Source organism: Artibeus jamaicensis, unplaced genomic scaffold (assembly GCF_021234435.1).
Source record: "Artibeus jamaicensis isolate MK-2021 breed Jamaican fruit bat unplaced genomic scaffold, CSHL_Jam_final contig_64, whole genome shotgun sequence".
NCBI lineage: Eukaryota > Metazoa > Chordata > Mammalia > Chiroptera > Phyllostomidae > Artibeus > Artibeus jamaicensis.
This window is the reverse complement of record NW_026521911.1, coordinates 999,395-1,014,177: the sequence shown is the minus strand read 5'-3', so window position 1 is coordinate 1,014,177 and position 14,783 is coordinate 999,395. Positions and strand designations below refer to the sequence as shown.

The 14,783-nt window shown below is 45.0% G+C and overlaps 1 protein-coding gene across 4 annotated transcripts in view; it reads left to right on the top strand.

The window, feature by feature from the left end:
• NUMA1 (nuclear mitotic apparatus protein 1) overlaps positions 1 to 14,783 on the top strand; it is an 80,095-nt gene that overhangs the window by 41,123 nt on the left and 24,189 nt on the right. The window contains exons 1-3 of one of the 4 annotated variants that reach the window (XM_053670820.1): positions 1,489 to 1,636; positions 6,529 to 6,602; positions 12,179 to 12,264. In XM_053670820.1, coding sequence (XP_053526795.1) covers positions 6,561 to 6,602; positions 12,179 to 12,264 — 128 coding nt within the window. In that variant the 5' untranslated portion in view covers positions 1,489 to 1,636; positions 6,529 to 6,560. Of the gene's footprint in view, positions 1 to 1,488; positions 1,637 to 1,879; positions 2,117 to 6,528; positions 6,603 to 12,178; positions 12,265 to 14,783 lie in introns of those variants that run through there. The other 3 variants (XM_053670821.1, XM_037135680.2, XM_053670818.1) reach the window with 3 other exon arrangements.

The window sequence follows — 14,783 nt, the reverse complement described above, 5'->3', positions numbered from 1 at the left end:
CCCTCTCTCCGTCCTCTTCAGGGTCTCATTCCCCTGCTGTCCCTTCCCTCTTGCCTCCCTCGCCTTCATGTCCTCATTACCCGGCTTCTGTCTCTTGTGGCAGCTTTCTGACCCGCCTCACTGGTGCTAGTCTCATTTATTTATATATACCAGAATAATTTCTTAAAGTACAATTTTCATTGTACCACAGCTCTGTTAAAAACAACAAAATAAACGTCCACATCTTTATTTGATTTCTTGGCTTAAAGTTCAAGATTCTCTAACTCACGTTTTGATTTGTTTCCTTACTTCTTCCACACCTCCTCTTTGCTTTTCCTTTTTTTCCACTCCATTCTTCTCTCCATTTCCATCTGGGGAGATCCTGCCTCTGTGTTTTAAGATCCAAATTAAAATATCACTTTGTTTTCTTAGTCCTTTCCTACTCTCAAGTAGTTTTTTTGTGTGTGGGAGTTAGAATATACTGTCTTCAAATATAATTTTTTAAGATTTTATTTATTCATTTTTAGGGACAGGGGAAGAGAAGGAGAAAGAGAGGGAGAGAAACATCAGTGCATGGTTGCCTTGCACAGGCTCCTGTGCTGGGGACCTGGTCCGTAACCCAGGCCTGTGTCCTGACTGGGAATCAAACTGGCGACCCTTCGGTTTGTAGTCCATGCTCAGTCCACTGAACTATACCAGCCAGGGCCTCAAATACAATTTTCGAATCACACTTCTTATCTCCTGTGGAATTATAATCTATCTCAGTATAGATGCTGGGCTTAATTCATCTTTGTATTCTCCCTACAGTGTCTGATAGCAATGTCTTGCACATAGTAGGTGCTTAATACATGTTTGTGGTGCAAGTGAAGGGAAGATGAAGGTGTTCTGCTAACTGGTGGGTTTCTCTTGTCGTCTTGGTGAGGGTCAGTCATTGTTACATTGAGTGGGAACACTGTGGTTTTTTAGAGTCGGACATCTTTTCCTTTTTGGCCAGGAGAGGCAGAGCCTGTAGGTTCTGCCAGTGGGCCCCTGTGCCTGTGTCTGTTCAGGCGCTCCATCCAGTGCCTGCCTTACTAGGTCCCGTGTGTTGGCCCCTCGGCCCCTCCCCACCAATGCTCAGGGGAACAGGGGGTTAGGTTCTGGCAGCACAGCTGGGATTTTGGCGGCCATTCCACAGTCGACAATAGCACGCAGCCACCCAGACAGGACAGCGCAGGCCTGCACTCCAGGCGCACAGTCTGCCTGGGCTTCTTGTTTGGGTGGCCGAGGGGGAGGAGTGCAGCATCCTGGCCTTGCCACGCAGAAGGTATGGGCTGGAGAGAGTCCCTCCAGGAATGGGCTTGGGGGCGGCCATTGTCCCAGGGCAGGCAGCACCCACAGAAGGAGGCAGGCGCTTTGTGCGAGAGCGGCCTGTGTGTGCTTATGGCCCGCCCAGGAGCCAGCAGGAAGCTGCCCCCATTTAAAAGGGCCTGCATCTGGCTGGCTCTCCAAAGCCTCTGTTCCCGGGTCTTCCTCCCTGCCCAGCTTGCAGCCAGGCAGGGGCTGATCTAATCTGCAGGGCAGCTTGTGGCCTGCCCTTCCGTCGCTGGCCAGAAAGATGGACAGGCTGTCACTGCAGTCTTAAGAGAGCGAAGGGGGAGTGTCCGGGTGATATCAGGTTTGTCAGGCAGGCCGCTGTGAGTGTGTTTTGTGTGTTTATGCCACAGTTTGCCTTGGCTCTTGCCCCTGTTGCAGTTCAGTGTTGTCTTCTGCCTGGTGCCTCCCCATGCGTCCTATTCTCTTGTTTGTGGGCCAGGCCTTCACTGCCCCTCCTCTCCAGTGTAGCCCTCCCGCCTTGCCTCGACTGCCACCCCTCCCCCCTTGCTGAGAGTTCCCTGCTTCTCTGAGGCTCCCAGATGGGGCTCCCAGATCACGGAAGCTTGCTGTGCCTTTAAAGAAAGCAGACTCCTGGCTGTGACGCACTTCTGGCTGTCAGCCAGGAAGATCGCTCCTGCCAGGCTGACTGAGAAGAAAACCAACAACTTTTCTTTTGTGTGTGGGGTTACTTTCCACTAGCCCCCCCTTCCTCCTCTCATTTCAAGATTTAAATGCTAATGGCGGATTAAAACCTGTAAATACGTTTGGCTTTAGGAATCTGGTAAGGCCCTCCTGCACTGAGACTTTTTCTCCTCACTCTTTCTTGGGGTTTTTTGTTCAGTCATGGACGAGGGGGTGCGGTGGAAGCTCCCCCCTCACCTCTCTTTCCTGCGCCATCCTTAAAGGGGAGGGAAAGAAGAGGGAGAGCAAGTAAACACTCAGAAACAGGCGCTGGGAGCCGAGCTTGCCAACATCCGGGAGTTGGCGCCTTTCAGAGCAGAGGGTTGCTTTCTTTCCCCTCTCCTAGATGTCAGCGCGTTTTTTGTTCAGAGAGGGGGAAAGTGTGTGTGCCTGCACGCCGAGCTGCAGAGACAGTTCAGGGGAGCTTCTCCATTCCTAGTGAGGCCTGGTGTATACACAGTGGTGGGGAGTGAAAAGGGTTCATTTTTCAGCTGGTAGAGACCAGGGTGTGTGAATGTAGCTGTGGGGGCAGATGCCGATGAACCGCCGGAGGGGTGCGGGTGTGTGCAGGCATGCATTTGTGCAGTATATGGCTGTAGGCGCCAGGCCTGGTTTGAATGCAACCCCTTTGCCCACTTTCCTCTGATCCGGACCCTACAGAGCATGGGGGGACGGGGCAGATATTAGCAAACCACTTTTGAAGAAGCCAGGGAAATCTTGGTATCCCTTGCAATCCCTTCCTAGTTCCTTGCTAGGGCTTTGGAGCTCTGGGCCAAATTCTAGGCTACTCAGAGGGGCTGGTCTGTGAAGAGCGGGAGGCTCGAGACCAGAGTAGGTTGGTTTGCCCCATCCTCAGTAGTGCGGAGAAACCCTTTGAACTTGGATGAGACAGCCTACTCAGGACTCCCCAGGAGTTGAAAGGATTGCCCCCCCCCCCTTGGCTTCTGTTGCAGCTGCTGTGTTTTAGGCCTGTTACCGCCTCCCAGCCAGGGTATGCACCAGCAAGCTATTTCCTATTCTGTTCTTTATAAAGTTAGCCTATGGCCACATAGTTTGGGTTTTGCTGGGCCTCTCTGGGGTAAACTACAAGGTGTGGGGTGAGTGCCTGATTGCCTGGGCCTCCTGACCTGTCCCTCCCAGAGTCAGAGAAGTCCCAAGCTCAGGGTGTTTACTCTTTAGATGTGAGGGTCTTCCAGATGGTGGGCAAGATCTTTTGTGGAAAGGTGTACAGAGCGTGCAGTTCTTAGGGCTGCGGGCAGGTAGGCAGGCTGTCAGAGTAAGTGGTGCTAAGCCTTGCTGTTGAGCATGGGTGCACAGATGGGTTAGCCATTTCCCTTATGAGGTGTGAGCCTGTGGGCCTTAGGAACCTGGAGGCAGAGTGGGGGTGGGACTTGGAGAAGGACCCTTTGAAGTGGGAGTTTGTGTGGGCTTGGGGCCCTGAAATTCTGGGAGTGGGAGCTAGCACCTAAGAGAATGAGGGTTCAGTGGAGGTATGGACTGCGAGACCAGTACAGTTTTGCAGTCCTCTGGGACCAAAGGTCACTTTGGTGTTATCTTGAGGCAGGGCTGGTGTTCAGGCAGGCAGTTAGTGGCTACGAGGCAGTCTCCAAAGTAGCTGGCACCCAGGCTGGGGGGCGGGGTAAGGAGAGCAGAGCTGCTGCAACTCAGACCCTCTGGCCTTTGGCCTATCATTTGGGCAGCCCATAAAACTGAAGCTTTTCCTGAACAGACCCCAGAGCTCAGCAACCTGACCCTCTGGTCCTGGTCCTTGCATCAGAGCAGGTGGTTTGCATTAGCTTCAGCCGTGGTAGGAAACTGTAGCTGGGTTTTAACTCTTTAAGACCCAGAGAAAGCTCATGCCAGGTAGCCCTATGTCTCTTGTGTTTCTACTTGTCCTGATACATCTTCTGAAAACATATAGAGGCGTTTCTGTAAATGTGGGAATTGGTCTTGATGGTGAAGGAGTTTATGTCAGTTTTGAAAATATAAAGATGCAAGGCCTTTAGTTTATAAAGCAACTGCTTCTGTGTCTTGGTTTCTTCTTGAGCCCAGAGGAAAGAGCAGTCAGGAGGCACCTGAGTAGCTCTCTGATGCCTCTGTTTTGGATTCCGGGGCTTTTCTTTGCAAAGAACCAGGTAGGTGAGAACCCTGAAGGTGCCCTCAGAGGATCTGCATTCAGAGTTTTCTTCTTTGTGTTTCTTGATTGGGGATGACGGGATGCCTGATCACTTTGGGGTGGGTCTCAGGAGATCCTTCTGTGAAATGGTTCCAGGCTACAATTGTGGGGATCTGTTTTTCCATCACCATCACCCAGTCTTCTGGGTGGGGCCTGCCTCAGATTTCAGGGGGAGGGTGGGGAGGATGGTGCTCTGGCTGGGAGCCCTCCTGTTCCAAGCCAAGGTCTGCTTAAAGCCATAGTCCCAGTGCTGAGGACTAGCTGTGCCACCAGCTCAGTCATTTTTTTTACCCTGTTTTATCCCGAGAGGACTGACTGGCCAGACTATCCTAAAGTTCTCACTCTGGTGTCCTGCCTCTGACGAAGCACCCCTGTGCTGGCTGCAAGCTGACAGGGTCCTTTTGGAGTTCCTCCTGCTGTTGAGCATTGGATTTCCCCCGTTTCTCTGCCTGGGGAGCAGAAAGAAGGCATTGGCCTGGACGCCAGTTTTCCTGAGCGCTGGAACTAGTTTTAGATGGACTCCCCTGGGACGACGTCAGGGCTGTATGATTTGCCTCTGAGATGAAGGCAAGAGGTTGGTTAAACCTCAGGTCATTTTTAGCAGCACAGCTGTGGAATCTCTCAGAGGGGCAAGATCCACCTCCGGTTGCAAATAAAATTTCTGACCGAAGTGTTGGGCCACAGCAAAAGGAAATCAAGTCTAGAAGCAGCCGTGGGGATGAGGCAGAGGTGGTCTAGGCCTACTTCCCTTATTCCTATAGTTCAGACATTTTTATTTAAAGAAGCCCTATTCAAGCCTTTGGCTATTGTCACCTTTACCACAAGGGCCAAGCACGGTCCCTCTAACTTTAGACTGGCCAACCACCAGAAAAGCCTTTTTGCAGTGCAGTAATTGAGGCCATCTGCCTTCATCTTTGCCTGGCCCCAGGGAGCTAGGCAGTTTGTGCTCATCCTGGGTGAAAATCATCCAAGACCGGGGAACACATAGGCCCCTTGGCTGCTCTGTTCCCCCGAAAGCTCCCTTGACCACTTCACTGCTATCGCTGGAGCCCAGGTGAATTGGCTCATTTCCGAGAGTGACATTGGTATGACAAATGGAGTCATTTTGGGTTTTGCAGGGTCAGGAAGCAATTATAATTAGCATTCAGCTATATTTAGCATTTAATTATTTTCTTACATTAATTAATGCTTCACGTATGTTTTATTTCACTCATCCTACCATAAGCCCCTCAAAGACAGCAAGACCATGTCATTGCCTCTTGTTTCAGGTAATTTTGTTGTATACTCTCATCTAGCTGCCAGCACAGGTTGAACACATAAGGAGTAAGAAAATAACTTGTTTGGCTGGTTGATAAATAGGGTGTACTTACACAGAAAGGGCCAAGATATTTATATATGCCCTTCCCTTGCTAGACAGTAAGCACCTTATGGACAAGAATGGTGTTTTCTTATCCCCAACACTTTGCACACAACACATGTTAGCAAATGTTGGTTTCACAGAATCCATACCTTGGAGATACTAATATGTGGGGAGAGTTATAGGTGACGTGGCTCCTACCACTCTTGCTGCTCTTGGTAGAATAGTGACAAACTGAGCGCCTGTGGCAGGAAGTGGGGTGGGGATGGGGATTACTCCCATGGAGATTTGTGGGAATTGTGGAGGTGCCAGGAGGAGTTTGGGAATATTTAGTCTTGAGGTCTGTGGTCTCTTGGGTAGATTGACAAGTAAATGGTCAATTCCCAATGGGAAGGAAAATTGGGGGTAAGAATACCAGAATAAGTATCTAATCTTTTATTAAATGTCCTACAGGCTCTTTGCCAGATTTGGCTTTGGCTTCACCAAATCCCCCTTTTGAACCATGTCTGACATTTCTGTGGGAGATACAAAAATTCAGAATTTGGAGAGGTTTCCAAGGACTCACTCGGTTGTTATTGTTAGGTAGAGTTTGGGTAGGAAGAGCCAGGAATCAACCTTTGACATCTAGGGCTGTCTGGAAAACCATGACTGTTCTGTTTTAAGGGTACCCTGCTCACAGAGCAGGGTTGAAGGTGAGCTTTGAATGCTGTATTTTCTATGAGACAGAAAGATTGTGTGGAATTTGTGGACATTGGATTAAAGGCAGGATTCTTTATTGTCAGCTCTGAAGCAATGTGTTTTATATTAATTTTGATGTATACTCTCCACTGTGTAAATGTTCCCGTGGTGTCTCTGTGGTATGGGTTAAGTGCCAAGTGAAGAGTGATTTATTTAGAGCCACCAGTCAATGGAACTGTGTCCCCCTTCTCCTTCATCATGGATATCTGATATCATTAACTGTTCTTCTCTTGGGTCGCAGGTGTGTTGGGGTGACGGCCTGGTATCACCAAGATGACGCTCCATGCCACGCGGGCAGCTGCACTTCTCTCTTGGGTGAGTGGTCTTCCTCTCCCTTCCAAAATTTCTCCAGGAAGCTTGGGAGGGGTGAGAGAGTTTCCATAGTTACAGCTATAGAAATAGTTTTTCCTGGCCTTTTCCCCTAATATTTGATTTTTATTATTTATGTTGATGTTGATACCGACAGTGATTCATACTGTGCTTGTGTAGGTTAGAAGAGACTTCCCTAAGATGTGTATTCTCTTTAGGTCATGGGAAGTCTTGCAGCGGGGGGACTTGGAAACCCATCCTCCTTTGCTCCCTGTGCATTTTTCTGACTAAAAGGGTTAGCACTGAACTTCACTGACATGCAGGGACTTTGGTCTTAAAAGCCCTTTCATTGTAGGGCAAGGTTCTCCTTGCTCTCTTAACCATGTTTTGTCTGCTTCTATTATTCTCCTGTTGCCTTCTTGGTTACTTCAACAAAACCCTTCTACTAGATACTTTCATATATTTTCTGTCCAAGATAATAGCAGATGAAAAAAACAATACCAAGCACTAGAGAGGAACTGAAGAGGCCATGGAGTGTGTACCTGACAAGTACGGGCCTTGGATTCAAACAGTTTGGCTTAGCATCATGCTTTTGGCCCCTGGGACCTAGGGCAAGTTACTTAGGCTCGCAACATTTCATTTTAAAAATGGGAATAATAAGAATAACAACACTTAGGGGTACTATGAGGACATCGAGAGCCCTGGCTGGTGTAGCTCAGTGGATTGAGCCCGGGCCTGCGAACCACACGATCGCGGTTCGATTCCTAGTGAGGGCACATGCCTGGGTTGCAGGCCGGTTCCCTGCAGGCCATTTCCCTCCCAGCATGGGGACGCACAAAAGGCAACCATACATTGATGTTTCTCTCCCTCTCTCCTTCCCTTCCCCTCTAAAGATAAATAAATAAAATGTTTAAAAAAAATATTTAGTATGCACACAAAACCATTTATTTAGCCCAGTACCTGAATAAATAAATCTTGAAACTTAAAGTAGTCCCTGGGCGTGCTGTTTTGCACAGGGCGTTTTAGTAGTCACCCTGACAACTGACTCCTCCGATTAAAGAGTCAACTTTAAAAGAAATTATAGAATATTTTAAAGGAAATGAATTTTAATTTCCAAGTAGGTTGGATTTAACAAGACAATGTCAAATCACTAATCAGATATCAAATATCTAGTCAGGAGATATGAGTTTAATGTACAAAACATGCATTCTCAGTTTTCATTTCTGAAATAGATACACATTTTAGTTGTATAGTTTAAAAGGTCTTTAATGTTTATATTTGATATATTTTATATTTACATCACATTTCATTGTTTTGTGTCTGTATTGGAAACAATGTTTCTTTCTTCTCCTCCCCTCACCTGCCCAGAAAAGCTGATTGTGCGGGACCATGAGCTGTATCTCCAGTTTAGTGGCTTATATGGATATTGGGGAACCTTCAGCCATGTTGTTTTACGTTGATCAGTTTATCTCTTTATTTAGGTCCTAGGTTTGTTTTTATGGTGACTACTACTGTTACAGAGAAGAACAGACACAAGACTAGTTTTTTTTTTTTTTTTAGATTTTATTTATTTATTTTTAGAGAGGAGGGGAAAGGAAGGAGGAAGAAGGGAGAGAAATGTCAGTGTGTGGTTGCCTCTTGAGTGCCCTCTGACTGGGGACTGGCCTTCAACCCAAGCATGTGCCCTGATTGGGAATTGAACTGGCGACCCTTTGGTTCTCAGCGCATGCTCAATCCACTGAACTGTACCAGCCAGGGCACAAGACTAGTTTTATTTAACCACAGATACTTGTATACTTCTCTCAAAAGTCACGGTGAACATGCATTAAAATAGTAAAATATAGTTACATAGAATTTTTCATTTTAAACAGAAGTTAGGCAGCTAAAGTGGATTTTATGACACTGTAGCACGTGAAAAAAACATTTATGTTAGTAAGAAGAGTGGTTTAGAACACACACATACACATGTGATAATTATAGCCGTGGTCTAAAAAAAATGACCTGGGGAAAAAAACTAGAAAGAAATACATCAAAATACTAAATGCATGTACTAAAATACTTGAATGTGTGGAGTTTTTGGTTTTCCAAATTTCAGTATTTATTTGTGATTTTAAAATAAATTTATATTTTACTTAACATGTAGCTTGAAATTAATCAGTACCAGCAATCATAATGAATAACTTGTTTTATGGAATAGGGAACTTAAGGATTTGACAACTTTAAGCAACCCCGAAAGCCTAATGGCCATTTCTTCAGTCACGCTGTGAGCTGGGCCCTCCCTTGCATGTTTTTCTACCCTGACTAGAAATGAAAGAGCCCTTCCACTTCCTCAGCCTTCCAATGATTTCTCATTGAAGAACAAAATAATGCACAGGAAGAAAATACATTTTTTAAAAGATTTTATTTATTTATTATTAGAGATAGGGGAAGGGAGGAAGAAAGAGAGGGAGAGAAACATCGATGTGTGAGAGATCACGTAGATTGGCTGCTTCTCATTCGCCCCTAACTGGGGACTTGGCCCGCAACCCAGGCATGTGCCCTGACTGGGAATCGAACCCACGACCTTTTGGTTCACAGGCTGGTACTCAGCCCACTGTGTCACATCAGCCAGGGCGAAAATATATTTTTATATCTAAGAAAGAAACTATTGCTGGAACATTACTTAATTTGTAAGAGATGAATCCAGATTCCTTAAGTGACTTTAAATCAGCTAACTGATGTGATTTTTCAGTCTTGTTAGTGAACAAGCTTTCCTAGCCCTTGAATATTTTACCTACATTACAGGTATCAAAGGGAAATGGTTTTTGGATGCTTAACTATTGACAGTCTCTTCATTATTAGGAGATACAAAGGGATCTTGGCCTGGAGTATTCAGAATCTTCCTAGGAATTTTACACTGGCCTTTCCTGACTAACTAGATTAAGAAGCTTTTGTCAAAAGATGGTATAATTATATTGTCTTTAAGACTTTAATGAGAGGTGATGTTTTATATTTCACACTTTTAAAAAAGCTTTTAACTTATTTTAATTTAGAGTCATCTAGAAGTTGATTTTAATGTAAAAGTGTTTAGCCTAAATAAATACTGTTATTTCTATCGTGGAATCATGAGGGTTTTTTTTAAAAGTCCTCTTCATTCTTAACTGCATGCAGCTCATATAACTGCTAAGATGTAGAAGCCTTGCTGGATCTACTTCATTATTTTAATTTTATTAACCATAATAGTGCTTTGCATTTTGTGCTTATTTTATAATGTGTTCTTGCATCCATAATCCCATTTGAACCCACACTGGTTCTTTAAGGTAGATGAGGTGGGAATTACATCCACTTTGCAAGTGACAAAAAATAGGAGCAGAGAAAAAGTCGATTACAAAGGACAAAAGTTCCTAGCAAGTTAGTGGAGGAGATGGACCCAAAATTTTTGTCGGGGTGCTCCCTGCCCCTTGCCTTTTGAAAAGCACACTTACAAATAATAGAATCTGCTCATTTGTATATAACCACTATGCTGAAGTGGTTTTTTTAAAAGATTTTATTTATTTCTTTTTAGAGAGAGGGGAAGGGAAGAAGAAAGGGAGGGAAACATCAGTGGGTGGTTGTCTCTCACATGCCTCCTAATGGAGACCTGGCCTGCAACCCAGGCATGTTCTCTGACTGGGAATCAAACCAGTGACCCTTTGGTTCACAGTCTGGTGCTCAATCCAGGCAGGGCTGAAGTTCTGTACAAATAACTTGTTAAGCAGGCTGAGTCTCCCTCCTCCCTCAGTCTTGTATGTGTGATTAATTGACTTAGCATACCCTTCCTTTCTCTGATCATACAAAGGTAAACTTCACCCTGGTAAATTTGGTGCCCATCAAATTATCGAGGCCTTCCTATAAAAGTTTGCCACATATACTTGTTGAATAACCTGTGTGCCTGATTTATTTGCATGTGGCTGCTGGTAGTAAACACTGAGTTAGATGGGTGCCGCCTAAAGGCAAAGAAAGGGAACCAGGAGATTGGATTAGAACTTAATGAGTTGGGTTTTTTGTTTGCTTGTTTGTTTTGTAGTTCCAAGTTGTTTTCCTTTCTCCTTTTTTCTTTATCTTGTTCCCCCATCATTTCTCCCCCCTCTCTTAGCCAAAGTTTTATGCCTGGAAGGAATTTTAAAAATGCATTAATAACAAGATTTTATATCTGTGGGAGTGTATACAGTTTATGTAATATTTAATATAAGCTTCAAATAGATACTTCAAAATTCAAGAGACACAAAGGGCTGTAATGTAAAAATTTGGCCCTGACTGGTGTGGCTCAGTGGATTGAGGACCAGCCTGTGAACCGAAAGGTCACTGGTTTAATTCCTGGTCAGGGCACATGCCTGGGTTGTAGGCCAGGTCCTCACTGGGAGTGTACAAGCTCCTCTCACACACTGATGTTTCTCTTCCTGTATTTCTCCCTCCTTGCCCTCTCTTTATAAATAAAATCTTTTAAAAATTTTTTAAAAATTCAAATAAAAAATTGAACTACAAAGGGTTCTAATATAAGCATTCAAGAAATAAGAAGGGCTGTAATATAAAAAGCCTTTCTTTTTTCCATCTGTGACTCCCAGCTATCAAATTCTCTCTAGAGGCAGTGGTACCAGTTTGTATATCCTCCCAGAACCATTTTATGCCTAATTGTATTTAAAGTTATACCCCTAGTGTTAGAATATCTTGGGAGAATTTAAGCCCTTATTTAGTTGAAGCAAAAAGAGTTATTCTTTTTATTTGTTTATTTATTTATTTTTAAAATTTAGTTATTTTTCAAGTACAGTTTTTTGTTTATTTCTCCGATCCCAACCCCCCCCCCCCCCTTGCTCCCCACCTCCCTCCTGTTCCCACCCCCCCTTAGTTCTCGTCCCTGAGTCCTTCATATTTGTTCCTCCAAATCCCTCCCCTTTTCCCTCTTAAATTCCCTTCCCTCTCCCCTCTGGTCACTGTCCCCTTGTTCTCTATTTCAGTGTCTTTGTTTTTATTCTGCTTGCTTGTTTGTTTTGTTGTTTAGCTTCCTGTTAAAGGTGAGATCATATTGTATTTGTCTTTCAACACCTGGCTTATTTCACTCAGCATAATGCTTTCCAGTTCCATCCATGTTGTTGCAAAGTGTAGTAGCTCCTTCTTTCTCTCTGCTGCATAGATTTCCATTGTGTATATGTACCACAGTTTTTTGATCCATTCATTTACTGACGGGCACCTAGGTTGCTTCCACAAAAGAGTTATTCTTTTGATGGCAGCTGCAGGTGGCTGTCACTGGTTGAGGCAGTGCAGCAGTATTCTTTTGCTGAAATTAAAAACCCTAGAATCATCCGTTCCTTTACTCCTGTAGTTGACAACTAGAGGCACTCACAGTGAGCAGAGAATTGCCATCATCTGGGGAAAGGAAGGAACCACAGTGCTTCTGACCCTCACGACAGGTTCAGTGGGCTCCTCCTTTTTTTTTTTTATTATTTATTTATTGTAATACTGTATTGCTTGTGCTACCACAGTTGTCCCATTTTTCCTCCTTTGACCCTCTCCACCCAGCCCACCCTCCACTTCCTCAGTCAAGGGCTCTTCCTTTTGTCCCGCAGGTGAATGGTCTGCATGTGGCTGACCCTGTGGACGCCTTGCTGCAGCTCCAGGACTGCAGCGTCTTCATGAAGATCATCGACAGCATGTGAGTATGCATTATGGCCCTCTCCAGCTTCTCAAGCGAAGCTGCCTGCTGAAGTGGGGACTGCCTTTGCTTCCTTGTCTTGGTGACCACTGTGACCAGACAGCACAAGCAGGACTGGGATGGCATAAGCCAATCTGGGAGGGGCAAGACACCATGTTTCTCCATGGGGGAGGTTTCACTCTTGTCCCACCCTAAGGCTTTCCTCACTCTTGCACAGAAGAGCCTGCAAGTCCCTGCGCTCTCACGGTATTCCAGGAGCCTACTCTGGGGCTCCCTGTCCTCTGAACAGGAGTCTTTTACTGCTCTCTTTCTGTGACTCATCCTTATCTCATAAAGCCCTCTTTGCAACCTGTAGGCCTGAGAAGAAGGGAAGCTCTTACACTTTAGGGAAGTAAGGAACACTTAAAAATCTCATCTATGACTTGTTAGCACAGCCCACATAGGCCTTTTCTAGGCCCTGATAGCATTTCTGTTGATTTTCTCCTGCCTCATTAACTTGCTTTGTGAGGTTGATTAGCATTTGATAAGCTGTTTGTTGTCTAGTAGCCAGCCTTCTATTATAGTTCCGGTCTTTTTAAATCTGTGTCTTTTTAGCACGTGTTTCCCTTGAACATCAGAGTTAATGCAGAAATGAAGTAGAGCCTCCTGCAAGGATCTTCCCTCTCTGGCACCAGGCAAAGATGGGTCAAGCTGTAACCTAGTTATTAAGGTCACATCGTTTATCCTTTTTTTCTGTATCTACTTTTAGGGATTATGGAGGACAAAGCTGACCTTCTCTCACTTCTTTGTGCTACAAACAAAAGTAGAGGCCAGCCATAATAGGAGTTGGAGGTACAGTGATGGAGAGGAAAGCACAGTGGATCGAGCCCCCACGCCAAGGATAGACAAGTGTTGAGGGTGTTTGTGTGGCAGCAGGACCTGGTGTCAGGGATGCAGCACCTCTGTGAAGCGGTTTTACGCCCATTCATAGAGAACAGCTCACTGCTGGGGAAAGAAGATAGAACTGAGGCTTTCAGGGGCAGAAACTGGGTCCGATTTATCTTGTGTCCTTAGTACCTAGATTAGGAGAGCACATTGATTTTAATTAATGTTTGCTGGGTGAGTAAATAGTGAATGAAAATAGTTGATGTTCTCCATCAGCAAAGACTAGTGGGGCCGAGTGACCCAGGATAAATGGATTTGCTAGTGTTTTTTGTTTGTTTGCTTGTTTATTTAACTCTTTTGAATGTATCTTTTGAAATGTGTATTGGTAGTGGGATGTCTTTCGGACTTCTTAAAAGTTTCTGTGGCTCTACCCAACACCTGCCTTACGGCCTCTGAAAGAAGCCATTATTATTTCAGTCCAGGCACTTTTCTCTCCCAGTTACCTGAGCAGGACCTTCCAACATCATCTTGAATTCTTCCCTCTCGTTGGCACTGATTTATAATCAGTCACCATCCTCTCAGACTGTCCTTTAGAAGACTTCTCTTCCTGTCCTCTGATTCATTCTGCACACCAGGCCCTTGTGATGGCTTTCTTTTCTAATCTGCCTTTATTTTAGGGCATTGTTATATGTGTGGCCTCGAGGACCTTCCTCTGGTTCTTCCATGGTGAGCTTCCACAACTGATGAGCCTCAGTGACCGCCTGGTCGTTGTCAGGGGGTCGCACTCTAAAATCTTCAGCTTTGATGTTCAAGAGCTTTCACCAGGGGGCATCTTTTCCTACCAGTCTTGTTTCCTACTCCATACCCCTGCCGCCACGTGACCTCCCCCCCATTTTCATCCTATAGAATTTCCTAAAATTTGGATTTTCTTAATTATATCATTATGGTGCTGCTTACTTATTTTCTTCCTGTTGTTGCTTGTAAACTAGTAATTCTATTTGATTAGGGTAAGTTTTGTTTGTTTCTTTGGCTTTTTTCTGGTATTTTTGTAGGACTACTTTATAGGTAGAGTTATGCTGACCACCTGTAAGTCAGCAACTTTGTAACCCTTAGTGAAAATAATTATTTTGCAAATCCTGATGAAACCATAGATCTAGGCAACCAATATCAATGGCTGGTAAAACCATTAGGCTAATAGTACATGACCCACTGATTAATTTTAACTTCACTAAAAGACAGGTGGCCGGGTATAATACGAAGTCTATCCTGAGGACGTCCAGCCATTGTTAATATAACAAGAACGGTTTGTGTGACACTGTAAAGTGTCAGCCAAGGAGAGTGGACTGGAATCACATGCACGAACAAGATGACCTCACTGTACTGGTCAGTGAGGGTGGTAGCTGCTGTTGACTTGAGCATGTGTGCTGTGCAGCCATCGCAGTCAAAATGACTAAGTAGAGCAATGAATCTGCGTCAGATCTTGTGTGAAGCTTGAACATTCCTCTGCGGAAACTATTCAGATGATTCAGAAGGCTGCCGCTGTGGGTAACTGGTGATTGGCAGCTTCATCATGCCAACGCGTCCACTCATGTATCACATCTTGTGCAGGGGTTTTTGTCGAAACATTGAATCACTCAGGTGACTCAGCCCACTCT